At 41.6% G+C, this 27,901-nt stretch overlaps 1 protein-coding gene across 2 annotated transcripts in view; it reads right to left on the bottom strand.

Annotated features, from left to right (window-relative positions):
• slc35f3b (solute carrier family 35 member F3b) overlaps positions 1 to 27,901 on the bottom strand; it is a 50,105-nt gene that overhangs the window by 10,702 nt on the left and 11,502 nt on the right. The window contains exon 1 of one of the 2 annotated variants that reach the window (XM_080481468.1): positions 9,445 to 9,808. The exons of the other annotated variant lie outside the window; for it this stretch is intronic. Coding sequence (XP_080337594.1) covers positions 9,445 to 9,520 — 76 coding nt within the window. The 5' untranslated portion in view covers positions 9,521 to 9,808. Of the gene's footprint in view, positions 1 to 9,444; positions 9,809 to 27,901 lie in introns of those variants that run through there. 2 annotated transcript variants of the gene reach the window in all.

Here is a 27,901-nt window from a genome sequence, read left to right as displayed (position 1 = left end):
ACACACACACACACACACACACACACACACACACACACACACACACACACACACACACACACACACACACACACACACGCACACACACACAAGCACATTTTTCTTTCCTATTTCTCCTGCCAAAACCTGAAAGAGTCCATACTTCTTCCGTCCCACGCACACCCACTCTCCACGCTGAGGCACTTGCCAAGGTCTTCTGGTTCCCCTGAGTCATTACACTTACTGATTAATGAATTGGCTGTCATTTCCTGTAGCCAGTTTAGCTATAGATTTATAATCCTCTGGGTAATTTTTTGATAAACCTGGATTACAACTTTTAAGATGATACTGCAATTGTTTTGGAGGCAACTGTTCATCAAAACTATCCATCCATCCATTGTGGGTATCATATGCTGCCATAACAAAGAAAGTCATCAAACAAATATCCATCATACAGTGAAGTGGAATGGCAATAAAGATCACCTAAACATCTGTAAATAATATATGAAAAGCACCATGCACCAGTCTGTAGCTTTCTCTTGTCCAAAAAGTTAAATCTGAGTGTTTTATCTTATAGTGTCTCAAGAGGTACCGATGCAACTCAAAATCTGTATGCCCATTCGTCTGCACTATTAGCTGCTGACTAGAATACAGAGGGCACTTCAAAAGGCCTCAATGAGACAAGAGTAAATCTCACCAGAGCCTCACTGCAAATATTATCATTGTAAAGCGTCTGCGGGACACTGAACTCTCTCGTCTTAATGTAGTTGTCCTGTGTCGTGCGCCTGGCGCTGATTACACAGTCTCTCCATGTTAACGTGATCTGTGTAATCAATTGAACACCCATTGTATGATGACAACCGGCCGCTGCGCGTTTTCTGAAAGAGATGTATAGGGAGGAATCCATCACAGTCAATGAGGCATCTCATTCTTCCTGGAAGAGTGGGCTCTAACCTTGCCAGGTGGTCTCATCATATCACAGATTAACTTTCTTGATGACCATCGCCTCTAATGGTAATGCCTCAGCTTTCCTGGGACACCTAATGAATATACAATAGATTTACATTATTCATTGTTTTCCGTCCTAAAAAGCGACGACACGCGGTGCAATTAAGATGAAGTTATGCCACACGGTTTATACATCTTGAACAGAGAGCTCCTACACATACAAGGCGATTCGTGATGGGTGTCTGGTATGGCAATGAAACGATGTGTCAGCAAAGACCAGAAAAGGGGCTACGCACACATGGATGTTTATCAACGACTTGAGCACAAGGGTGAGAATTGAGTTTCTCTATTCTGAGCCCTGCGTCGCTTTGTCTTGTTCTGAAGGTTATCTCGTGCTTACACTGCCCAGTTTGTGCCCTTCCTGGGGCTTTGTCCCACATCCCGTGGCTCTGACCACTTTTTCCGTACTGCACCAGAGTTAATCTTCCAAATGCAGCGATGGGCCAAACCAATCAGCCCCCAAGACAGGCACCACGGCCCAGCTAAGCATTTCCCGCTAAGCATCATGACAACGTCAGTGATATTGCATACTTCACACTATAATATAGTATATTTCTTTCTGGAACACAGTCATCAAAAATAAAAATGACACTATGGACATGTCAATGCAGATTTTTTTTCCTCTTTCTTTCTGCACTGCTGAAGCACTTGACTTTATAAGGCTGGGATTTCTTTCACACTTTGCGGAATGATTAACTGAGAGCTCTTAGCCTTATCGGAAAACAATCAGATGTCAATTATCAAGGTCAGCATGTCGACTGCTCAGTAGGAACAGCCCTCCAGTGAAGTTACTGCTGCATTGTAATGTACCTCCACAATATTTCCAGAATTACTCTCAGCCTTCTGTGTGCTAAAATGGCGATTTATATGAAAATTTGTTGTAGATCCTTATATCAGCAAAGATGCTCCCCTCCTTCTGTGTCCACATGTACTTGAATGTATCCTAACGGGCATCCATGAAATCACAGGAGACAGGGAGAAAGTGTTTGGCATCCTTGTAGGACCAGCTCTTCATCTGCTCTGACAGCTGTGTATAGCTTCTTTTTGTTGCTTCCTCTGATGTATTTACCCTTAAATTCATTTTTTTTTTTTTAATCACAGCAATGCAGGATACTTTTTCCTCCTCATTTTGCATTTTAAAAGAGTTTCCTGTGTGTGTGTGTGTGTGTGTGTGTGTGTGTGTGTGTGTGTGTGTGTGTGTGTGTGTGTGTGTGTGTGTGTGTGTGTGTGTGTGTGTGTGTGTGTGTGTGTGTGTGTGTGTGTGTGTGTGTGTGTGTGTGTGTGTGACATGGCTTTACTTGACTGGTAAAGATCTCTTAGTATCTCTAAGAGCACAGGCTCAGTGAGTCAATCTTTATTGTATGTGTTCATTTGTCGGTCTGTAGTAGTTTGGTAAATTGAGTATCTCATAAGGTTTGTATTGAGTATATGTTGTACTTCCAATAAAGTCGAAGCTGGAGGTGTTGAGATTTATCTTCTTATTAACTCGCCAGTTTTCCAGCTTTGCCTCCCATCAGAGGCCATGCTTCCCTGCGTCCCGACCAGCCTCGTTCCCGCTCCGGCTCTCCTCCCTCCCCCTGCAGTTTCTGCAGTGCAGATCTCTCCTGCTGATAGCTGCAAATCCCAAACGTGCCAGCAGAGCACCGCCTGGCTGCCTGCTCTCGCTCTTCGCAGAACCTGGCCGTGACAGGCCGAGAAAGCTCTGCGATGTCCCTCCGTTGCTCACCGGACGGGACCACCACCCACGCCGTTCCCGGCGCTCCCTCTGCTGCGCCACCCAGAGAAGACGAACAAAGAGCGGCGCGTGGAGGTGGCATCAGGTTTGTGGTGGTTTGGCACGGTGACCAATGCAACAGACGGGAGTGCTTCACTGGGACCTCTGAGTAAGACAGAGTTTTGTCTGTTTGGGTGTTTGGCAACACCTCTGTGGGAGTGAGAGTGCTCTGCAGCGCTCTGCCTCAGTGATTCAAAAGGGTAAACAGATCAATCACCCACACACACTTCAGAGAAACTCTTCTCCTTGTCTGACTGTCTGCGGGGGTCGCCTTGGCGATGAATATAAATTCACTACGGAAACTTGTACGCTCATGCTCATAATCAAACATTTTGGCGTGAACACTTAGTATGGCACGAATATAAGTTATTCTATTGTATTCTATTGTATTCTATTGTACTCTATTGTATTCTATTGTATTTTGTTAGACAAAAGTCTCACAATATGTCAGTTTTATTGCAAGTTCTCAATAAGCTCACACACTGAACCCATTTTACAAGTTAAAAAACAAACAAGTTCAACGAAATTTATATTGTATTCTTTTATACAATAGCTGGTTTTAGCAATGCTTCTTTTACACGTTTTACTATTTATCATGCAGTTTTTTTTCTCTCATATGAGTAGATTTTTCTAGAGGATGAAGGAAGCAAAAAAGGCGGCAAAAGATGAAACTACAAATGCCAAACCAAGTTCAAATCTGTTATACGTATGGCTTGATAGTGTATAAAGTGCGACAGGTTTTCATTTGAAACAAGGTCATTTATTTCTTATTTCTTCCGCAGCAATGTTTTGGAGTGTATTCTGCCAATGCGTTTCCCACTGCCTGAATGTAAAAATGAAAATATCTCTGCGCTTCCGGCTTAGTCTTCACAAAAAGACAGCAAAGCAGTGTTGTCTTCTGCCCTGTCTTCGCTGACCCAAAACAACCCTGTGCTTTATACAGCGCCTTCACTTCCAAGGATGTTGCTCAATTTATTCTGAACAGTATTTACTCAAACATTTTCTAAAAGCACTAGTCAAACATGATCTTGAGGAAAGTGTGTGCAAGGTCTCATACACCAGTTTACTTGCTTCCAAGTGTGTGTGTGTGTGTGTGTGTGTGTGTGTGTGTGTGTGTGTGTGTGTGTGTGTGTGTGTGTGTGTGTGTGTGTGTGTTCTTTGTAATTAAGGTCAATTTAACCTTTGATTTAAAACAGATTAATACAATTAATGCTGTAAACTCGTCCATGGCTGTCAAACAGCATCAATCAATGATTTAACACAATAGTAATAGTAATTCAGTCTCGTGTTGATTCGCTTGTTTTGTCATTTCTGACAAGCAGGTCAAAGGCAGACGGTTAACAAATGTTTGTACTTGTTTGAAATGTAATACAATAACATTATTCATCAATATGAAGGCTGAGACCTGAGACATCGTGGTGGAGAGACAGATAACAGTCATTGTCTTTGCAGCCTCAGTGTCTGACAGACAGTGGGAGTTTGTGATACTTGACGGTGACAGCTTGGTCGGGCCAAGCTGTCAGTCAGAGGCCTTCAAAAACACCACAGCAGGCTCATCTGACAAGTCTGTCCACACTCAATAACACAAAAGAGAGACAGGCGGAAAACACACCCTGCTGCGTCAACAGGCTAATAGGTAGGACCGCAGAGGCTGAGGGGACAAAGGCCCAGAAGGGCAGACGGGGCCGGGACGCCTGTCACCGATCCTGCTCTATTTTATTCTCGACCGGTTTCTCCTTCGACCTCGAAGGACAACAAAGCAAGTTCCCCACCGAGTAAACTTGTTTGTCAGTGCCGTGACCTTCCCAGCTGGTTTAACATATGCTTATGATACAGGTCAGTGCCACGGCCCTCGGACGCATCGTTGGTTCGTGACACAAGAAAAACATACGCAGTGTAAGTGAGCAGAGAGACACTGGGTGGGTCTGTGCACTGTGAGTTACCGCAGAGTAATAACATTCATATTTGGTACAAGGGACACTGCCCAATGCTTATAACCCTCCCTGTCCTGAAGCACCCCACCATTTCTCTTGCATTCTCTTATAACAGTGGTGTTATGGTCCTGCAGTTTAACAGACTGGCAAGAGTCCCAGCACTTTCAGCAACAAATCAATATTTAAAAGATTGGCCACAGCGCCTGTGTTGAAGTAATGGATAGGCAACCACCGCAGGTGTACACCCTGAGTGTCTGCTCAAACACTGAATTTAGTCCCTCGCTGCACCCCGAGGCCACTAATATCACATGTATGACATCACTATTTTTGAACCGCTCTCTCGTGTAAATTGACCGTCGCAGTTTGAAAACTGAAATGACAAGAAAAGAAAAATAACTAAAGTCATCAAAAAAATTTAAAGGAAAAACCTGTTAAACTCAGTAATTTTCCAGTTCAGAACCGACAGAGCTCCCATTTCGCTGACACTGGTCACCATCACACCAAGACCTTTAACACGTGTCCTTTCTCTACTGGGCTTGTTCCCACATGTGATACTTTGCCTTCCAAGCTCAGTGTTACTCCACCATCCGGTCTAACCGCAGCATTATACATTTAGAGAAGACTGGCAGACTTCCTGCGCCCTGACTAAAGCTTTCTCATCATCACCCTCCATTGCACCTTGTAGCTCAAAGCATCTCATTTTTCTTATTCTTTATATATGAAACATGGCTGTTCAAATGAATGTTTTGTCTTGTAGAACAAAAGATCATTTATAGCAATGAGGCCTGGCAATGGATCTCAAATGAGCTTCGATAAATTTCAGACATTACCCTGAAACTAATAGTTCTTTTTTCTCTCTCATTATAAAAGCGCTGTTTAACAAAGCCTAGCCTCTTAATAGAATGAAATGTGACTGTTTAATCACTTGTCAAGCAAGAAAGGCCTATTTGAAATGAATTTAATGAGAAGAAGTCTCAGTTTTGCACATCTGAAAGCCATCAAACTCAACTTGTGTTATTCCAAAAATAAGAATCGTGCAACTGAAGTGTGCAAATGAAAACTCCAAAATGATATTCATAACTGCTCCTGGTCATCTTTCAGCTGAACATACGTGGGCCTCTGTTTGACCTCTGCTTTGGCAGATGAAGCCTCATCTCCATACTGAGGTTGCTGCTGTTTACACAGAGCCCCATTTAACATTTCCATACAAATAAGACACATGCAAACAAGTACAAGATGCCCGCTTCTATTTATGCCCTCTATGTAAGCAATGTTAAAGTAAACATGACACCATATTTGTGTGTTTAACTTGGATGATCATTCTGATTGTTGCATTCTTTTGTCCTCAGTGCACATATTTCTATGGATGGTCCACAGCACCTTGGTTTTCCAGTTTTCACGTCCATCTTTTATATCGCTTTATATGACTCAAGTTTACGAGATAGTCAGGTCACCGATCTCACAGGGAAGTATATGCTCAATACATACAACCTAAATATAATATCTTTGGGTGATTGGTGTGCACTGTTGACATTGATATCTGATTTTGAGCATGTCCAAAATTTTCAAAAATGTAATGAAATGCAATGAAGCAAACGCTCAATTGTACAAGCAGAAGTCGGCTTCTCTCATTTTTTTTAATCATTTGATCACCCTGGCGTAACACTACCATGAGGCCGGTGCCAAATTACAAGTAAATAAGGCTGCAGTTGGCGTTTCAGAAAGAAAAGCTTCCTGGAAATTGAGGGATAAGAAGAGCATAAGCTGTTAATAAATAATTAAACTGTGCTGGATGGAGGATGTACTGTACTGCAGAGTTACATCGAGAGCATCTGCAAGTATGAACTGTGAATTACATTAAAAAACCTGAAAAATATCCTGACAATAAGCGCAATGGGTCACCGTAAAAGTACAGAGGCAGATAAATAAAACCAACAGCCGAGGTGTTCGCAATAACACGAATCACATTAATTCAATAAACAAGTTGAGCTCTCATACTATTTCACAAGGCTTAACACTTTCTACAAACAAGTTAATTATCTCCATTTAGATCAGAGGCTCTACTTTTGTTAGTGAAGAGGGTTTAATTTGCTCTCATCCTGCTGATATTTTGGTCAAGGTGCAGGGAGCCCCTGGGAGAGCTTTACGCTGCCCATAATAGCAGCTGGTGAAATATGACCAGTGTCCTGAGGGACACGTGTGCGCTGAATCACTCTTAAAAGATGTCTGCTCTGTTTCAAAGCGTGTAATTAAATTACAGAGATTAAAGGGGCTTTTTATGAACTCTTTACCCTCGCCTGGGACGACACGGGAACAACACTGACATTCCCCAAAGACGGCGTCTGTCGAAATACATTCACAGAGGAATCAATAATAATAGTCCATGGGCCAATGGTTTCCTTGAATTTGTCACAAGAACACGCAGAGGAACCGGTAAATACCCCCGATGAAGTCAGTGAATCAAAATAAGGGCTGTAGGAGACAGTAGTATACAGCCAGAACCGACCTCTACGGGGTTAGAAAATAAAATCAGACCGCTCAACGAACATGGGATGACTGTGGGAAGCGTTTCCTGATGATAGATTGTTTTGATAACAGCCTCAAGAAAACAACTGCATCACTAAAAGGCCAATGCCTGCTTTGATTGTGCGCTGCTCAACCCTCCCCTCAAAGCATGACTGCTTCTCAACGTACTGTGATCAGGTAGCACAGCCAGATGCAGTAAAATCAGACTCTCATGTTGAGCGTTTTTTTTAACCTGCTTTCACAAAGCTGCACCCGCCACACCGTCCCTTCAGACTGTGGGTGTAGGGAAGGTGACTGAACAGGAGAATACAAAACTCTTTGACAGTCGGCTGTATGGTTGTTAGTGTGGAGAACAGAGGTTTTGGGGCTGACGTTACGTAAGCAGCAGAGAGTCTGAAAGCTGTATGTTGATCCGCTGGGGCCCCCTGTGGCTCCCTCCTCCTTCAAAGGAGCTGCTGAAACAAGGAGCCGAACGATCACATCACAAAGTTGTCAGCTTCGGCTCCCCTGAACAATTTACAATTCTGCGTCGCCCCTCTACAAACATGTACTACACACCTTCACAGCCTTGTTTTCCATTCACCACCTTCCAGCATAGCAAAGCCTATTCTGTGTATAAAATCCTGTCAAATAGGAGCTTCTCCATCTCAGTTTGTCTGAAATAAAATATTTGGAGATGACATTCACACTAATAAGACTAAAATCCTTTCTTCCAGTGATGAAGTCAATGCAGCACAAACAGCTCTCGGACATCTTGTTAGTCCGTTTGGTTTCCTGCAGTGTCCATATAAAACTGCATGGAAATTCCTCATTCATATTCCAACAGCTGGTTGAGTCCTAAATTATAGATAATGAAGTATTTTCGGATGCCTTCACATTAGTACCCCCCACACTGTTGTGAACATTTAAGAAAAACATTGAAGTTTGAGCTCAGCTGACAAATCTTACTGAGCGAGCGATAACCTTTGAGCTGCCAGCAACGTTCTCCAGACTTTATCTGTAGCTCGTCACAGCCTTTAATAACTGTAGTCATGAGGTCAGATGTACATATGTGCATATTTATCTTGGGAAAAATCAACAAAGTAAATTGTATTAATTGGTTGAACCTTTTTTTTTTTTTCTGGGTGCCTTAATGATCAAACTACAGAGATAACTACAGATACAAGCTGTAAATGCAGTGAAACCAGGAGCCAGCTCACGACTAACTGGGCTTTTGACACACTACTCATTGCTCTGCTGAGGCGCAGATTAAAAAATGCATAACATCGCTTCCTTGCAGAGGCATAGGGCAACGAGCAACATCCCATGAGCACAATGTAAGGGCAAGAAAACTGGTATGACATCATGGCACTCTTTGGACATGTTGGGACAAGGATTGCTGAGCATGATGCAGCAGCTGTAGTTAGGAAGATGTCCAACAATCGGCAGGAGCTTCCAGTTTGGGGGGGGATCTCAGACAAGCAAGGGGGGAGACCCACTGCAGAGAAATAATCATGAAGCCACTGAGAAGCACTGTCACCAAGCATCCACAGGAGCCATTAACATGTTTACTGCTGGGGGTCGTGTCCCAGCTGCTCTGGCATTTTATCTGTGATGTTGCAGTCTGTGGAGGATGCAGGGTGGAGGGAGGATGGTACAGGGGAATCCCTGCTGCAATAACAACTTAAGACCCTCCCTAAGGAACAGTGCATTTAGCACAGTGCTCATCAAGTCACTATGAGTCGCGCTTCAAAAAAAAAAAAAAAGAAAGAAATAAAGAAATAATCAATGCGTCAGTAACGTTGAAATAACACGGATCAGTCTGGGAGCGCAGTGTGTGGGTGTTTCATCACAATGTCACGGTGAAAGAAGATAATCAATAAATAATGCAATTAAAAAAAAACAACCCCGACTGTGTTTGTCATCATGGAGAAAACACATTACGATGCAGCTGTTGGTGTGCAGAAGGTGCACATCTTGGCTCAGATTGTAAGTTTTTACGCGTGGCGGCGGTTCCCCGTGCTGGTCGATCCGCCTCGCGATGAGATTTTCTAAAGTTGACGCGTGTCCTAGAGCGACCGGTGTGTAACCTTCAAAGAATGAAAAAAAAATAAAAAATTATAAAAAAAAATTAAAAAAAAGATCAAGTGAAGTCTCTGTTGTTGGAGCTAAGCTGTGGAGGGGGGATGGGGGGGGGGGGCAGCCCGGGTTTGCGGGGGAAACGCGGATCGGAGCTCTCCCTACCTTCCACTTTAGTGAGGGTGAGCACCGGACTGTTGCAGGCGGACAGCGGGGCGACCCGTGCGGAGTGCTTCTTCATGATGATGAGCTCGGATGGGCTGAGCTCCAACCCGCTTCGACTACATCCCTGAAGCGGATTTGGTGCAGACACCACACCTCTAGACGGGACCCTTGGTGCTTCTCGAGCCGGCGTCCTGCTCCCTGCACCCCCGCATCCGTCCGACTCCCTGTTGATGGTGTTTTTCCTGCCTCTGTCGTATCCCCCCACCCCCCTCCTCCACCTGCCTTCCCGCCCCAAATCTGCTGTATCCAGTGCGTCCTGGCGCGTCTCTCTCTCTCTCTCTCTCTCTCTCTCTCTCTCTCTCTCTCTCTCTCTCTCTCTCTCTCTCTCTCTCTCTCTCTCTCTCTCTCTCTCTCCTTCCACGTACAGTTTGGAAATTGCTGCAATTCGCCAACGTCACGCATTAATCGCACCACCACCACCACCAGCCACCAGCCCCAGTCCTCCAGCCCACCTGTCCTCCCGGAGACCCACGCCTCCTGGCCGTTGCTCCCCGGGGGCGCACCGAGGGGACAGACGCGCTGACCCGGACGCGTGCAGACAAACCGTCAGCTGTGACAGACACGATGTCATGCAGCTGATATGTGGAGTGAACTGAGTGGATTGTTTAATCCACTCAAACACTATACATGAAACGTTAGTGGTTAATTAAATAAGAACAAAATCATCTTTATGTTCTGTCTTGACATTGAGAATCAAATAAAACCCATGAAATAAAAGTGTACAGAAGCTCACTGGAGTATCCAGTGAATCGCTAAACAGCAGTGTCCCGTGTTAAAGTCTGGATTGCATGTTCTCCCTGTGAGGGTTTTCTCTGGTGTGTGTACTCTATAGCTACTCTGGTCTTCTTTGTCATGTTTGAGGGTAATGTTGTTGATTTCATGGACGTTTGTGTGCAAGAGTCTGTCTATGAGTGTTCGGAGGGCTTCATGCCTTCACACCTACTCTTTCTTAGCTGTTAAAGTCATAATCAGCTATCATTACGTGAAGATGAAGCACTTTAAAGGAGATTTTGTAAGACATCTCCATCTTCTACACAATTTCAGCCTGTTCAGTTTCATGGGGCACTGGAGCGAATCACAACTCACAAAAGTGGATAAAACCATAGAAGAATTTGCCAGAGCGTCAAACACAGAATGACAGAGACACCCTCTGACGGACAACCACACTCACGTGCACATGAGGAGAACATGCAAAGCCCATAAATCCCAAAAGACTAATACAAAAATACTAATACGAAAATAGTCTGCGTTTCTGCAGACTGGATAATGTGAAGAAATAATATGTGCTAAATATATATCTATTATAATGAAGTCATTGGCTGGGGATGGTGTTGAATAAACTTAAGATGTGTTAAGGTGTGTTGTGCTAAATCCATCCATCCATCCACCCATCCATCCATCATTCATTTAAAAGTCATATTTATTTTACTAGTTATAGTTCCAGATTTCAAAATGGAATTCATCATTTTGAATAACTGTAGGAAGTTTATGACAATCATGAATAATATTTGCCAAAAAAGTTAACTTGTCCTGTATTGTTTCACGTATATGCCTTTGCCCTAATAGTCGGGATTAAACCAACACCACAGTTCACAGGAGTTCACATCCAGATTTCTCTGCTCTGATACAGACTCTGACACCACCTCGAGGTATTTGCCAATACAATATATTGATCCAACTCACCCACTGTTCTTTTCTCCACTGACTTAATTTCAAACACTTTATATGTGGTATTTTGAGCTCAGTCATTGCCTTGGCAATAAAAACTGTGTTGGCGGTTCATGTTCACCTTGTCCGACTTAGTGCAAATGAAAGCACAAGTACTCAGTGCTACGTTGGCATGCAGACAATAAAACGAGATGTTTAATAAGACTAGTATTTCCTTTGACGGCAGTCAGGAATCAGAGCATCTCTACTAAATACCTGAGCAATAATGATACTGTAATGACTTGAGAAGCTGCTTAAAATTCAAAAGTCCAATATGAAAATAAACAGTTTCATTTATCAACTCATGTAAAACAAACAGTGGACAGTGGGATCAGGAGTCTCACCTCTGCACAACATAAGGTCACAATTTCACCAAGTAAAAGGTCTGTGACCACAGTTTTGGTTGTATGACTGACCTAAGTTTGACTCTACCGACGCTGCCTCCTCATGTTATGTCTGGCACAGCTCCCACAGTGTGAGGATGCTGAACACATTCTACAGTCCTCCAAATCTCCTGTCTGTGACGTCTCTGTACCAACAAGAGAAATTGGTTTTGAAGCCTTGAGTGGTAATTCAGACCTTCACACCAGGTTTCATAACACTGGTACACCGAGAGCTGTCCAGTGTGCTCTGGTAGCAGCTGGTCACCTGAAAGTGTTCCTGAGTTATTCCACATGACACTTGTATTCAACTCCTGAGACGCAGTTCCACTCTAAACAGAAAGATGCAAAGAACTCTGATACTGTGGGTTTGCAGTGATTCAAATGAAGGAAAACTGATCAGTCCCTCTGAGGTTCATGTGACACTACTTTAATGTCTCTAAAGATATACAACTACGGTGTGAGTGTGTCCGCAATGGCTTGGTATGTGTGTGTGTGTGTGTGCGTGTGTGAAATCCACTGAGTGCGAGCGTGCCTAAAGGAAGCTGTGCTGAATAATTCACTGCTTAGACTCTACCTCACATTCAAGCAAGAATCCTCAGCCCAAAAAAACTAGGACAGAGAGCTTTAAAAACACTCTGCCCAGACTGATTCTGGCATCCTTCAGCAGCAGCGACCAAATCCACTGGATCTCTCGCCATTTTTCCACTGCCTCCCACTCGTCCCCTGTGTTTGGGCTTGAAAATGGGAAATGTCACTGGGGGCGGGCGGAGACGAGGTAATGGATGAAGTAAGGGCAGGAGCTCACGGCGAATCAACGAAAAACTGTGAAGGGTGAACTAAAAACAGCAGAACAGGATGTTTGACAGCTAAACATAACATCTCCTCGATGAATGATACTGTTGTGTGTGACGGTGACAAATTCCACATCACATATATGTGTGTGTGTGCATGTCTGTGTGTGTGTGTGTGTGTGTGTGTATGTGTTTGCACGTGAGTCCTATTCAGGCTGTGCAGCTGCCAGCTGTCTTTGGAGACTGATGTTGTCAGTTTTCGGCAGCTTAGTGTGGTAAGAACATGAAGATGCAGTGAGAGTGCACATGCTATTATTGATAGAAAAGACACGGCGGTGGAAATAGGTGAAGCGAGAGAGATCATTAAAAGATCCAAGTCAGTGACTCACAGACTTTTATCCGCAAACACGGAGGAGGATCAAACCAGTCCATGCTCTGAGACGCCATATGACAGCCCTCTCTAACACACATTCATACGCCGCTGGAGTGTAAGTGTGTGAGCAATAAGGGAGTGTAAAAAGCCAAATCCTTTGAGGTGCCTGCATCAGCCCAGGCTTTTGAATGCTCTTTCTACCCAGAGACTGAAAGAGGCAGAACTGGAATGGGAGGCGTTTATTCTTCCATGTACTTTGGGATGTTCCACTGCGCTCCGAAGAGTGGCGTGTGCTTTTTCCTCCTTTTGATCATTCAAGCCGAATGATAAAGGAAGCTGTGATAGCCATTTTCCAGGTCAGACTATCTTTAATCGCAACAGCAACAGCAAACAACCAGCTTCCTTATGGTCAATTATTTATACTATGTATATTTAGAAAGTGTCTCAGCGAGAGATTGATTCCTGGAAGAGGCCCTTTGAGGGGATTTAAGGAAGTGCTATATATCCGCCTCTAAAATATTCACGCTGATCCCACGGTGAAATATTAGTTACTTGATGTTCAATAAATGTATCAGCCAAACAAAAAAGTTGAGTCAAGGAGAAACAACATCAACAGAGAAACAAGAACAGTTGGTTGTAGCAATGTCTGGGTCACATGACGGTTTGTACCTCAGTTAAATTTTTGTTGTTATAACTTTGGTCTCTGGTTGAAAAAGAAATAACTAAAAAACATCTTCTATTTTTGAAAACATTTATTATTGTGAAACCTCTTTCTTTGGTTTTCATGATGTGATTCTATTGGTTCCAAATCTATTCCAGAATTTGTTTTCAAAGTTCTGTTGTACAAAAAAAAAAATCCCAGGATGCAAATAGATGGAGAGGTTGTTTAAAGAACTTATACTTCTTCCAACTCACCTTTTGAGCATATCAAGTTTTCATTTACACTGTACTCATTGATTTGTTTTTATTTATCATGTTTGAAATGAAACAGACAAACATACTAAACCCATTCTATTTGTGAGAATTTACAGTACTTTGTAAGCAAAGCAAAGATTTGAAGCCTTCAAACTAACTTTTGTTAGAAGTGCAGAGGACGAGGTGCAGCAGCTGTGGTGACGGGGACTTTATTTTTCTGCTGCACAGACTCCCCTCGACATGTGAACCTTCAATGACCCGTGTCTTTTTCAATCCAGACTCAAAACCTATTCTTTCAGATTGGCCTTTAACATCCAGCAGTGCTGCAAGTTTCTTTTTTCTTTTATGCCTCTTTTTATTGTTATTTTACTGTATATCATTCCTGTGGCATTCTTACACACCTTATCATATTCAGGCTGTTATAAAGGGCTTTATAAATAAATACTGATTGATTGATTGACTGACTCATTTATTCATTAATTCGTTGAGCTAAAATCATATAGACTCAATAGTTTCAGGTTAAGGTGTGCTAAAACGAGACGCTTCACTGTTTTGAATGATGGAAAAAAATTAACTTTTTCATTGTTTTCAATCTCATTTGTTCCCCGTGTGGCTTTTTGTTTCTGTGTACATTATAAACGTGGACGTCGGTCAATCTTCAAGCAGTGACAAGCATCGCAGTTGAGGTCATAGTGACTTGGCTGCAACAGTTACCATTCCCAGAGACTTCATATTCATCTCAGTAGAAGAGGACAAGCAGGGAGGAAAACATAGTGGATTAAAAATCGTATATATCTCTTTCCAACAAAATTACAATATTGTTCATTCTGCTAGTGGATATAAAGTTGATGGTCAGGAATTAAAATTAATTCATAATATACAGAACTGGTCAGCACATCCTGAGGAAATGTTGTGATTTTACCTCCCTGCTGGAGTCTGAGGCGATCTCTCCTCCCAAATCACATATCATCGTCATCATCATCAGACCTCTCTCAGGTTATTGCACCCTCACCGTCTAATATGTGCACCTGGTTTACACTGCACTGCTGGAGGGAATGCTGCCTCAGCTAATTTTCTGCCAGCGGGACTGATGAGTAGAATTTTCCACATGATTTTTGCTATTAGTGGTCTAATGTCACACCAAAGGCCGTAGAAAGGAAGAAAGAATCCTATTCACAGTTAACCCTAATGTACATACCAGGAGCAGTGGGGGGGGGGGGGGGGGGGGGGGGGGGGGGGGGGGGGTCAACGGCTTTGCTCAGGGACCCACAGTGGTGACTTGTCAGCAGTGGTATTCAAACCTTCAACACTCTGACCGCTCAATGATTTGAAAACAAATATGTGATGGAAAAAAATTATTATATTATTATACATGAAAGTGCATTGACAGGTTATCATATTTCTTGATACACCACGTATCCTCCACTGTATCGTCCAATCCTAAATGCGAACGAATAAACTGAGGTGGACAGAAACTATCTCTCATTGATTATGCATAAAAGGGATTCATCTGCAACTGGCTGCACCGAGTACCTGACTGTGATTGACTTGGGAGTGTTAAAAGGTGTATGCAAGGCTAAATGATTTCATGCCACTCCACTCTGCATGAACCCAGTCGTGCCAGTGTGAGAGAACGCGCCAGGCTTAATTTGTGTCTGAACCACTGTAGCTGAAAATGTTAACAGGTTTGTTACATGCGCTTGCGATTTAATGGCACAGCTAAACCTGATTTGCGGCAAATCAATTCCTTGTTGAACACCAATAAAGCCGTCCTAATGTGAGCATTACTTTGTGAAATTGAGGAGTCTTGGAGGCGTCATGAGAGCAGAGCGGCTGCTCATAGAGCAGGTGGTGAAATTCATAATGTCATTCTTGAGCTCCACATATGAAAAGTATGATTTCTTGGTACTTGTTTTTCTGAACAGAATAAATTTAGTGATAAAATGTAAATAAAGAGGATTATTTAATTGGTAAGAATGGGTGGAAAAGCTTCATGTTTATTTGAGACAAAAGAAAATTAGCACAGTCAAAATTGAAACTGCTGTACTGGGGAGAAGGAGAAAAAAAATCCAGTCAACACATCTCATCAAACGATATAAAAGTACAATTTCGATGAAGTATATGTTTTCAATAACAAGCAAGACATTAAAAAAGAAAATACTTCAATGATGCCGACTCTTGGGTTTCATTATTGTGTCTGTTTTTTTGGTTTCTTTGCACCCCCAACTTTAACTTTGGCGGGTCATGAAGCCGCCCAGACTATGCTTTCGAGCTTTGCATGACAATGATCCATAAATGCAAAGTCACTCGAAAGTAATGAACGGAATTCTTCTGCAGACTTTCTCCAATTCATCCACATCAGCAAATATAATTAAGTTTACCAATATGAGTGAAAAAGATGGAGTTGTGAAAACAAAAAAAAGGTCAATTGATTTTAATGCTACTATGAATATTAATGACGCAGTGATTAAAATGAATGGACCGTATTGGAGTAGAGGATTCCTGCTTGTTTGTATGAGAGAAACATTAGTTTCTCTGATCCACCTCCACTCCAGATGATTTATCACAATAAAACGGGGGAGCTGAGGGTTCATTAAAATGCTGGAGGAGTCTGTTTGCCTACTTAACAGCAACTCCCAGGGCACGCGAACAGAAGAGGGGAGGTGGCGCGGAGTCCTAAATAACAGCTTGTTTGAAGTGGCAGAAAGGTCGAGTCAGATTAACTTTCCCTCTTCCGGGGTCCTATACATCCTGAGAGCAGACGCAGCTCATCTGCACAGGCAAGCGGCTGTCAAGGCGCCGCAACCAACAGCAGTGTGTTGGATTAATGGCCTCTGTGAGGTCCTCTGGGAGAGTGGGGGGGGGGGGGGGGGGGGGGGGACAGTTGCCAAAACACTTTCCTCGTTTGCGTTACATTGTAAAGGTTGGTGGTGGCGCACGCTTCCATTGATCCACATGAGCTCGGAACTTGAAACTTGTGCTGTCAAAACAGGACTGATACGACTGCAATCGTAATCTAATATCTGATACATTAAACTGTACGCTGACAGTTTTAAGCAATGAAAAGGATATTTCGACACAATACATACACTTCAAAATGATTTTTAATGAGCTTTTGCAAAACCCTTGTTGTCTGGGGAAATCAATACCTCTGTGCAATATTGTGATATTACTCTCATTCTTCTCTGCAGGACAAGAGCAGCATGAATATTTTATGGTGGCATAAACACTATTAAATTGATCCAAGGCATCCAGATAATTAAGCTCTTGTGATGTTGTTGCCCAGAGTGATTGGCTGAACAAAGTCTGTGTGTGTGTGTGTGTGTGTGTGTGTGTGTGTGTGTGTGTGTGTGTGTGTGTGTGTGTGTGTGTGTGTGTGTGTGTGTGTGTGTGTGTGTGTGTGTGTGTGTGTGTGTGTGTGTGTGTGTGTGTGTGTGTGTGTGTGTGTGTGCAGTCTGAAGGTATGCTGACAGCTACATTGGTCTCCAGGAGTTCAGTTCATTTCCTGGATTTCCTTTTTTTCTTTCCAGCTCCTGAATTTCAAAACTTCCCAAAGGCAGTTAGCTGGTGTAACTAAATCACTGTAATCAAAACAAATGTAATTGCATCCAGTACGAGCTATATGCTGGATGCAACTCCGTGCAGAAAATAGTGTTTCTTTTGTTCCGGAATGTCGAGAAAAAAGATCTGCAACATTTTCATACGTCTTTTTTTTTTTTTGTCACAGTAAATTAAATGATATCACAAGCAGCTCATTTCCCACACTGATAACCTTTAACCGTTTCGTCTTTAATCTTTTCTGTCTCTTAATTGTTGATTCAGCGATTGTTCCTGGTCTTGATTACACATCCCAGCTGCCCAAAACAAACGATCTGGCTCTTTGTGAGCGGACACTGGGTCACAGAGATCAGCCTCCACTCCGCAGCACAGTGCTGCACACTGCGAGGAAGATGGAGAGACCTACACGGAGACCGCCACTTTAAAATGCGGGACTCCGCCTTAATTACAACCACAGCTAATAAATTCCAGCACGCCTCTATTAAACGCCGCCAAGTTGTAATACCGAGCGATAGCCCCTATAATCATTCTTTACTCCGATGGCCCACTCCTAATCAGGAGGAGTGAGTCTCCATTAAATTTACATCCCACCGGAGGAATCCAGCCCCCGCCAGCTTGTTTCTACTATCCAATTAAGCTGGTTTCAGGGCCATCACCAGCACTGGGTAAAAGTTAGTGGAAGAAGCATTTGGAGGCTTTCCTTCCACAAAATAGCCCCGTGGACACATGGACAGCAGATAAAGAGTAATTGTTCTGTCCGGTAACTAATGCTGATACCAATCAAGAGGGGATTTAGCACTGAGGAAGGTAAATTGAAGTGTGCTTGTGAAGGAAATCCCACATCAAGATCAAATAGGACTGTCCTTCTGCTTTTAAACCGAATTAATACAAACATAGGATGGACAGAAACAGTGTAGTGTCACTTCATTTTACAACGTTTGGTTCACTCAGTTTTTATAATTAGCACATGCACCAGCCATATCAGCCATAACATTAAGACCACTGACAGGTGAAGTGAAAAAAAGAAAACTGAAGATGATCTCTTCATCATGGCACATTTGTATTCAGAATACATTAAGCAGCAAGTGAGGATGGTTTCTTCAAAGTGTTAGGAGAAAAATGGATAAGAATAACGGTTTAAGCAAGTTTAACAAAGGTGAAATTGCTGGACGTTTGAATCGGAGCGTCTCTAATACTGCAGCTCTTGTGCTGTTTTCCCGATCTTCATTCAGCAAGAAGAGTGGTCCAAAAAGGAAAATTGAACAAAAGGTGATTGGATCATTGATGGTCAAGGCTCATGGAGCGAATGAAGGCTGGCCAATCCAACAAAGATTAATGCTGGTTCTTATAAAAAAAAAAAAAGGAGATGCTATAAAACAGTGCATTGTAGTTCCAGATGTTTAAAAGGGGGACGGTATGTAATATTGGGCAGATGTTCACAATGTTGATAGTTAAATAAATCACAGTTTTTTGTGATGCCTACAATACAGGCACAGCGCTCCTGATTTAAAAACCACAAAAATAAAATTACAAAAAAAAAATCAATAATGAGCATCACAGACGGTTGATGAAATCGTCTCATAGCAACAGGAGGGGGTTTCCTGCTTTTAACATTGCCCTGCCGCTGAAATGGATCAAGACAACATTCTAGAATCTAATTAGAATTCTGAAAACAGCCCAGAGAAAACTAATTCCTCTGTCAAACAAAAGAAATTGACCCCTGTGTAAAGGATGTTTTCCTTAGAGGATAATCTGTCTGCAAAAGATGTCTCCAATAAAATGACGCTGGCTCCCTCTGTTGTCAAGTTACAGTATGATCATTTCATCTTTGAGGACATTTAAATTGTTTGAATGAGTGTCAGTAATGTACTTCTCAGTATTTTTCTTAATCTATCCATTTTTAAAACTTGCATAAAAAAAAAAAAAAAAAAAGAGATTAGCAGTTCTCCTCAGATATTTTACTCCTTCAGCTACTTCAACCTGCACTTATCGCCAGTGCTTAGATTATTCAGATTACTCTCAACTGCTGTAATTATGTGCTTGTATTTCAAAAAGCCTCTCTCCTCTCTGCATTTAGATGAGACAATTACCTGAACCTCAAAAGTGTGAGCATGGAATTTGAATGTGTTATACTTCACAAACTAACTTCACTTGTTCCTATAATGCAGCTTTTTAAAATATTTGATAGGAAGAGATGAGTTTTGTTCCTTTCATAGAAAACTTAATACTCTATCAGTAATATTTACAACTATGTGTGTGTATCAAATTATACTTGATATAATGGTGCTTTATTTTCTGATGGTATTTGTATTGGACAGTACTATTTGTGATAGGACAAAACTCGATAGCAAGTTGAATACCCCTCCTGCAGAGACTGAGTTCTGCCTGAAGGGGGCACTGTGACCACATGTACGTGCTCACAAAATTCACACACGCTCAGGGTTGATGTGAAAAAAGGACTTGATAATCGATAGCAGTTCAGCAGTGAAGAAACAAGAGAGGTTGCTGTCATGAAAATTGCTAGAACGACCCGCATACTGAGAAAGAAACAAATTATACACTGAAGAGATGTTCATTTGCAATACACACTGATCTTAACCCCCAACTTATCTTAATACTACCTCTACATCCCCAAAATGTACCTCGATCCTTAAACATGAAAATAGTGTGTGGGTCTGACTTTTTAGTACCCAAGAGATCAGTCAGGCTCCTCAGGAGACGAGCGCTCTCAGGTTTAGGGACTAAAGTGTTAATCGGATCAGTTGAATAAAGTGAAATTCATGAGGAATGATCTAATGCCCTTCGTTAAAGTTCTGCCATTCGTAGACCATATTTAAGAACATTATCTGTTTAACATCCACGTCACCTTAAGAGCTAAACAAAAGATAATTTCAGTAGCATGTTCGTTTACTCTCAGCACATGATTTTCAACATTACTCTTTGGATTGCCAATTCCTCTCCACATATGTAACATCCAGGTTAACCAGGACTGTTGGCAGTGAAATCATATGACTGTTCATGTTTATTCATGGTTACCTTTCTGAGAAGTGTGGTTGAGAAAGGCAGTGGGCCGATGACTTAATAAAACATATATTATAGTAGACAAACTATGGAACCATTCTTTGAACCATTGAACGATTCTTATTTAAGCGTCACATTTTTTTCTCTTGAGCTGCACGATAAGAGCATTTGTAAAAAACTGGGAATAATATAAAAATTGACACTTCACACTCTGAAAGCGACGGGGAGCCACGACAGAGTGGCCTCGGGAGCCGAGGGTTGCAGACCCTTGTCATTGACCCTTCACCCTGAAACATCACAACTAAGAATTTCAGGAGCGCCTTGAGGGCGACCACAATACTAACGTTAACCTAATTCTAACTTCAGCCCTAAAACCAACTGCACGTGGAATTCTATCTTGCATGCCTCCATTTTTTGGGTCCAACAAAAAAAAAAAAGCAAAGAAATTACAAGAGCACACAGGAACGCACACAGAACAGTAATAGATGTTTCAAAAAGCATTGTGTCCCTCCCGATAATCACTCCTCTCTTTTTTCATGTCCTTTCTTGTGCTGTTGTTAAAACTCAGCCCCAGTGTGAGTCACTCACGCCGATTTTTATTTTTTCATTTTTTTAAATCAGAGACATTGTTCCGCAAACTACTTTGTAGGGAGGTGACAGGGGGCTAATATGAGCCCAGAGTGACTCGAGGAAGCACATGGACAGCCATGTACAGTGGGCTTCTAAAAATGGAAACATATTATAGAAAATTGTTTCTGCTTCAAAGCTCATGAAACATTGCTGCAGTGGTGGACTGCATTAAGCTAGTTAGTTATATTTGTTTTAAATTGGTGTTCCTTCTTCTGTTCTTTCTTCTGTTGTCTCTTCCTTTGAGTGTTTGACATCTTGGCTTTATGAGCATTGTATTAGACACTTAGCAGAGTTCCAGTGACGCCACATCCCGAGCAAACTGCGGCAAAAATATATTCAAGCGGTACGATTCACTCACGTCCTGAAATAGTTGGGCCATGCAGGCAATTTTTTTCCACAATCATTAGATAGTAATGGGTTTGTAGATAAATGGTTGTAGTACAAAAGAGCCAATCTGAGATTAATATGTCAACAGATGCATTTCCTGCAGGACCTATACACTTTATAATGAACTTAAACATCATCGGCAATGATTATTATCACTTCTATCGCAGAAAACAAGTTGTGCACAGAGAGGAAAATAAATCTGTCAGTGCTCAGAACAAATCTGCTTATGATTGGTTTTATGATCAAAAGCACATGGAATAATCTAATAGAAATACGGACAATACATTGTGAACACAGTACTGAGTATGGAAGAGACATACAATATGAAATATAAAAATGGCTCACACTTGGAATTAAAGCGAGACACACGTCTGAATGCATCAAAGAGGAAGAAGAGGAGGAAGAGGAAGAAAGAAGAAGACGTTTTAATGAAATGCAGATTTATTTACATCCAGACTTGCAAAAAGAGGTTAAGTGAGGTGAACAGCAAGAAGTGAAACGGACTGGGAAAACAAGGCTGCACGGAATTTAGCTTCTTCCCTAAATTTTTGATATAGTTTCATTGATCCCTGGAGGAGGAGATCATCTTTGCCCTCGCTTCGCTTTCCTGTGCAATGCTGAACCGCTAAAGTTGTGTGTTACTGCTGATTCATTTGGTTAAAGACTCAAAGTGGGGAGCTGCTCTTGTTGTCTCAACACTAAAGGTAAGCAGGGGATTAAATATTGGGAGTGTATAATATATTAACAGGGGATATATTAAGTGTGTATACATCTTTAACCTCTAAGATTTATTAACACTGTGATCATTTCTTTAAAATCCAGGCTTGTGAACCTTTTTTCTTTTGGAGTTTGTATGTTCCTCTCGTGTGTCCAATGTGTTTGAGGTCTATTGATGTTTACAAATTGCCTTTAAGTGGGTGTATGTCTAGTTGTCTCTGTTTGCCCAGTGACAGACTAGAGATCTGTGCAAGTTGTACCCTGCTTTCGCCCATAGTCCTCTGGGATTGGTTCCAGTTCCAACACCTACAGTTGGATAAAGCAGTACAGAGAACTGATGGTTAACCGCATGTCTTGGTGCTGAATGAGAACATATGAAGTGAGAGAATTTAGGAACCTGAGCAATGAATAAGCACAAGTCATTCCAGAAATAGAAGGCCTGTTGAAAACACCCCTAACTTCTCCTGTAGAAACAGTCTTAGCAGTCTACACATTATGACATGGGACCTTAAATGAGTTATTCATCAAATATCCATCTCTGTTAAAGGATGGTACCATGGAGACAGCCGTCAGAACTGTGAATATCTGACGAGAGCAGCGGATAACATTAAAGAATACACCTGAGACTGTACACCTCAATTATACAGTTTTTGGTGATTTGAATCATTCCGTTTGGACATAACTGAGGATGACAGATGCACAAAAGTTGAGTGTACAACTCTGCCTTTACTGGTGAATAATTCAAAGACCGGGAATAGATTCAAACACTAAGAGAGAAACTGGTAGTTAAACACAGCTGGCAGACGCGACATAATAGGAGTCGTTGTCATCAGAGTAGAATGATATGTGTTGAATATCAAATGAAAAGAGGAGGTGATTTTTTACCCGTGTGTTTTTTTGTTTTTCACATTATCTCCGAGCGACTGATCTGTTTGTCTTTGAAGTGTTAACGCTGGATATAGTGATTACAGCCAGGTCTCTTACAGCGCATATAAAGCCGGTTTGTGATCACTGGTGAAACTTGTCCTTGCATCTATGACGGCAGCAAGTGTTTGGAGACTCTTCACAGGCGTGTGTGCGTGCGTGCGTGCGTACGTGCGTACGTGTGTTTGCTAGTGTGCGCAGGTGTGTGTAGTGACAGGGATAGAAAGAGCCACACTCTCTATCTCTCCCTCGTCCAACGTCAAACCATGAGCGCAACCAGGGGAATAGTGAGCAGTCAGCGTCGGACAAAAATAGCACTTGATGCTGTAAATGTACATCTTCGTGGGCTTGTTACGGGGCGCATGGGAGAGATGTTTTCTTCATGAGCCGGCCATCGAATTCCCCAAAATGAGGCAATTTATCGTCCAATTGAGCCAAGTTCTCGTTATGGAGAAGTCTCCTCGTTATAAGTGTGGTGTAAGCAACATGGATGACAAATGTCATGTCCCACTCTCCAAAGTAATTACCCTGATTTCACCCTGAGGAGAGGAAAAGAGGTGCGCTTCATCTTGTCTGGGTTTCAAATCATTTTCGCCATTTAGCCAGGATAGAGAAACCAACCTTTAAAAGTTACATGAGTCGGCAGAACTCGAAATATTCTTAGAATATACATTTTAATAACACAATATTTTTTGATCATTCTAATATTAAACATAATAAATCGTCATTGTGGCCACGCTTGTTCGACATTACCGACGGTTGCAGCTCTCACTTCCCAATATAATTTGCTCTTATAAACCGATTTATCAGAGTACAGTCCTTAAAGCGTGGAGTGATTGTGCATGGTTAGTACTTGGGCAAATGGAGGCCTTTGCATTGGCTTGATTTGAATAAGCATTGTGATTAAGTGGTTGTTTTTGTGCATGTAGTAGGCTGAGGGATGTGGACCAGTCACTTCCCTGAGGGGGAGAGGAGGTTTAAGCCTTCCTGGCTCCTTCTGCACTCCCCCATTGGCTGTCGCTTCTCATCCACATCCACAGCTCCCTTAATTGCCTGATTTCCTCAACCAACGTTGAATACTTTGTACACTGGGAGCTGGGGGGTTATAATAATGACTTATAGTGACATGCTTGGGGAAGACTTGCTCCCTCGACTATCACAACTCTCACCCACTGACTACGGCCTCATCATAGACCTCTTGATTTAATACTGAAATTAAATCTTCATAAACAGTCACACAAGACTATTACTCTCGTAAAATGTAAATTCAAAATGCAAGAAACTTCATGACTCAGTTTCCTACTGGTGAATATAAAAATCAGTCATTCTATGTGCTTTCCTTTTTTAAAAATGAATGGCGAGGAGAGGTAAAACTATTACCACGAGGGTCATTTATCAGCTCCTCTAAATGAAAGAAAATGAATCACAAACCGAATTCGGGATCAATCAATTATTTAAGAAGTCAGCTAATACTTAACTCATTTTGATAAGTGATTACCTGTTAAAGTTATTTTTAAAACAAAGCTGCTGCTGCTACTTGACAGGACATTTATTCTTATAATTTTTTTTTTTTTTTAGCAAATACTTTTACTCAGTGGATTCACGTTCAGAGAGGGAACTGTGCTGACTCTTTAAACTACTTCGAATCTGAAACGATCACGGAAACTCATGCCATTGTGGTCATTGCTCTTGTTGATTACGAAACTCTCGATGCAGTGAGGAATCGGAGAGATGGATGGATGATCTTGTTTTTGGTTCCACAGGAAATCAACCGAGTCATTAGTAATACTCCCGTGAGCACATCAGACAACAATCTCCGCGGGGTTATCAAAGACTTAGAGCCCTGCTTCGAGAACTTTGGCTGCTGCCTATACAATGTGATTATGATGTGAAATTACTTCTCGGGATGAATTTTAAACTGTTTCTAAGCAAAATTTGTATTCCATGGAAATCAATCCTGAGGTTGTCAAGTGGATAGAACACACATATTTTTGTCTTTAACAAAAATAAAAGTCGGTGTGGCTGCAGTCTTTAGTGAGGATTGTTTCCTTTTGAACAGTTACAGACAGAAAAAGATCAGCTGTCAAACAGACACCAGTGAGAGTTTTTCCTCCCACAGAGACTCCAAAGAGCCAGTCTGTCACTGCCTGGACACTTTACAGCCAAAGGAGGAGTTCTCCATCTCTAGAAATAGATAAATCCAGTAGGTTTTCTTTTCTTATCCTCGCAAACCTCGTTCTGTCGTCTGACACATCTGTTCACGTTTCCAGTCGCTTTTGTTTGCTCTCCTAGGAAGCACGTCACTCGCTGATTTACTGTGTGGTCGCCTGTGTGTGAACACTATCAGTTTCTCAATCTAAAGGAATATTCTGACAATTTATGACAATTGTTTATTTTATTTTCCCAGTGAGGGTTGGATATAGATTGGTGCAAAGCTGTTTAAACGGTTTAAGATGTGCAGAAACCCAATTATGATCTGCAAAATCAAGCTATAGTTCTTGTCGCAGGCATTACTGAAATGAAAGGCCATTTATTTTCACACACATCTGGACATAAGCATATGTAAGTGGCACACATCCAAAGGCCACACGCAGCCTTCATCCCTCGTAGCCCCAAAGCCAAATTCCTAAAATGTATACACTGTCGCTCACAGTTCGGAGAAAATAGAAAAGGTATTTCAACCACGTGTAAACATCATTTCAGCGGTAAAGTTTCAGCAACCGCCGACCCCCACCCCCCACCCAAACCCGGTAATGAAGAAGGAAGTGTAACAGTGATGTATGCCTGATCGATCGGTGAAATAAAATAGATACACATATAAATATATCTATCAAGAGTGGAAGAGTATAAGGGTCGAAGAGGTAAAATCATTTATTGAATGAATGAATGAATGAATGAATGAATGAATGAATGAATGAATGAATGAATGAATGAATGCTTTATTTCGGTTAAAAATAAAAAATAAAAACAAAATCATGTTTTTACAAAATAAACAGACAGCAACCGAAAAAGGAATAGGCTGAAGCCTCAAGGCTTATTTGTGCCTATCCTGTACCATCATAGGATTAACTGAATAATTCACAATAAAACATCACTCATACTCCATTACTACTGAAAAATCAAATTCAATCAAATTTCATTGTAACCTTTGATAATTTTAGACTTTAAAGTCTTCTTGAAAACATACATAGAATTACACATCTTTATTTCATCATTAAGTCCATTCCATAATTTTACACCCAAAACTGACACACATCTGTACCTGATATTAGTTCTTACTTTGTGAGTGTCAAACATTAGCAAACCCCTTAGGTTATAAATCCCCTGCCTTAGTTTAAACAATTTTTGAATACAACCTGGAATTGTCTTATTTACCACTCTAAACATAATTTCTAATGTTTTTGAATATACAATGTCCAAAAATTTTATTGTATGTGATCTTATAAACAGCTGATTTGTGGAATCATGATATCCAACTTCATTTATTATCCTAATCGCTCTTTTTTGCAGTTTGATTGTTGGATCTAGGTTTGTTTTATATGTATTACCCCAAATTTCAACACAATATGTCATGTATGGCATCACAAGTGAAAAGTACAGCAAATGTAGGCAGTTCTTATTGAATCATAAGTTGATAAAAATCAATCAGCTGTGAAAGTGTGGCTTTAATCTCAGGCTTGAGAATTCGACAATGACTTGAGCCGCTTCAGCTAGATGAGTGTTGCACAATGTCTGCATGGTAACATCGTGTGACTGCAGATATCTGATTTAACCAATGGTACGTCCAAGCACAGCGTCCTGGAGGCTTCCCTCCTGCTGACTTGCCTCAGGTTGCATGATCGCAAGTCCAGCCCCTCCTCCACCACACACTCGTTCATCCTTTAAAAAAAAAAAAAAAAACTGCATTCCCGCTACAGTATATCACCGGCAGGATCACCTGAGGGTGATGCATTCATATATTCTGCTAAGTGAGCAAACACCGGACCAAGCAACTCCCTGCACCACGACTATTCTCCACAAGCTACGCATGGCTGCTCTTGTTTGTTTCTCTCTGGCATTAAAACCACAGAAGGCTTGCTCAAAATTAACCTCAAGTTTCACATACAAAGCCCAGTTTGCTTTTGTTTTGTCCTTTCCTGCTGCTGCCAGGCGATCTGCAATTCTTTTGTCCATTTTCTTAGATGAATTCACCTTAGTATATTATGTAGCGCTTGGCTGGGTTGATGAGACCACGGATCTCATGTTGTTGCATGCACTCGCACCACACACACACACACAGTTGCAATCAGCCTCTTGAGAAATGACTGTGAGACAAATGAAGATGAAAGCTTGTGGTGTAAGCAGACGGTGACTGGAAAGGGATAATAAGCAGACGAAGAAAATATAGTAGCATCAAAGAGGATCTCTGTGAGGCCTGAAAATAACTCCAGCAGATGCAAAGTAATAACACCTTTATGTGTTTTCCTGGATGAGAAAGAAAATCAGTGGCAACATTATGTCACTGAGTCGCAGAGAGAAAACAAATGGCTGTGAATCATGTCGAGTTGCTGAAGGATGAAATATATGTGACTCTGGCTTTGTGCATCTCGGCTTCCAGCACCGTATTATATCTGGACCGTATGTAATATGAACATTTAATCCCCGCTGGTATGGTAAAGTGATTCTACAACAGGCAGTGTAAATGGGTCTCTGCTGCTTTGTCATTTATCTAGTGTTTATACTTTAGCCAAAACAAAAGTACATCACAATCTAGTTTATGTTTCAGTTACAAAAGAAGTATGCTAATGATTTTTTTTTTCTCTGCCAGTGAAGCCCTGGAAAACAGGATATTCTCTGACCTGAATAAATAATTCAAATATGTGATTGGAAGTTAAAAACAAACAGTTTTCTGTAAAAATGATTGATTTTCAGTACACCTACTTTTGTTGTCACGTGCAGAGTGGAAGGAAGAAAAAAAAGACTTTGGTAAAAGTCAAAGTACTGATTCGACT

This window comes from Lipophrys pholis (assembly GCF_963383615.2).
Source record: "Lipophrys pholis genome assembly, chromosome: 15".
Lineage (NCBI taxonomy): Eukaryota > Metazoa > Chordata > Actinopteri > Blenniiformes > Blenniidae > Lipophrys > Lipophrys pholis.
This window is presented reverse-complemented; position numbering and strand designations above follow the sequence as displayed.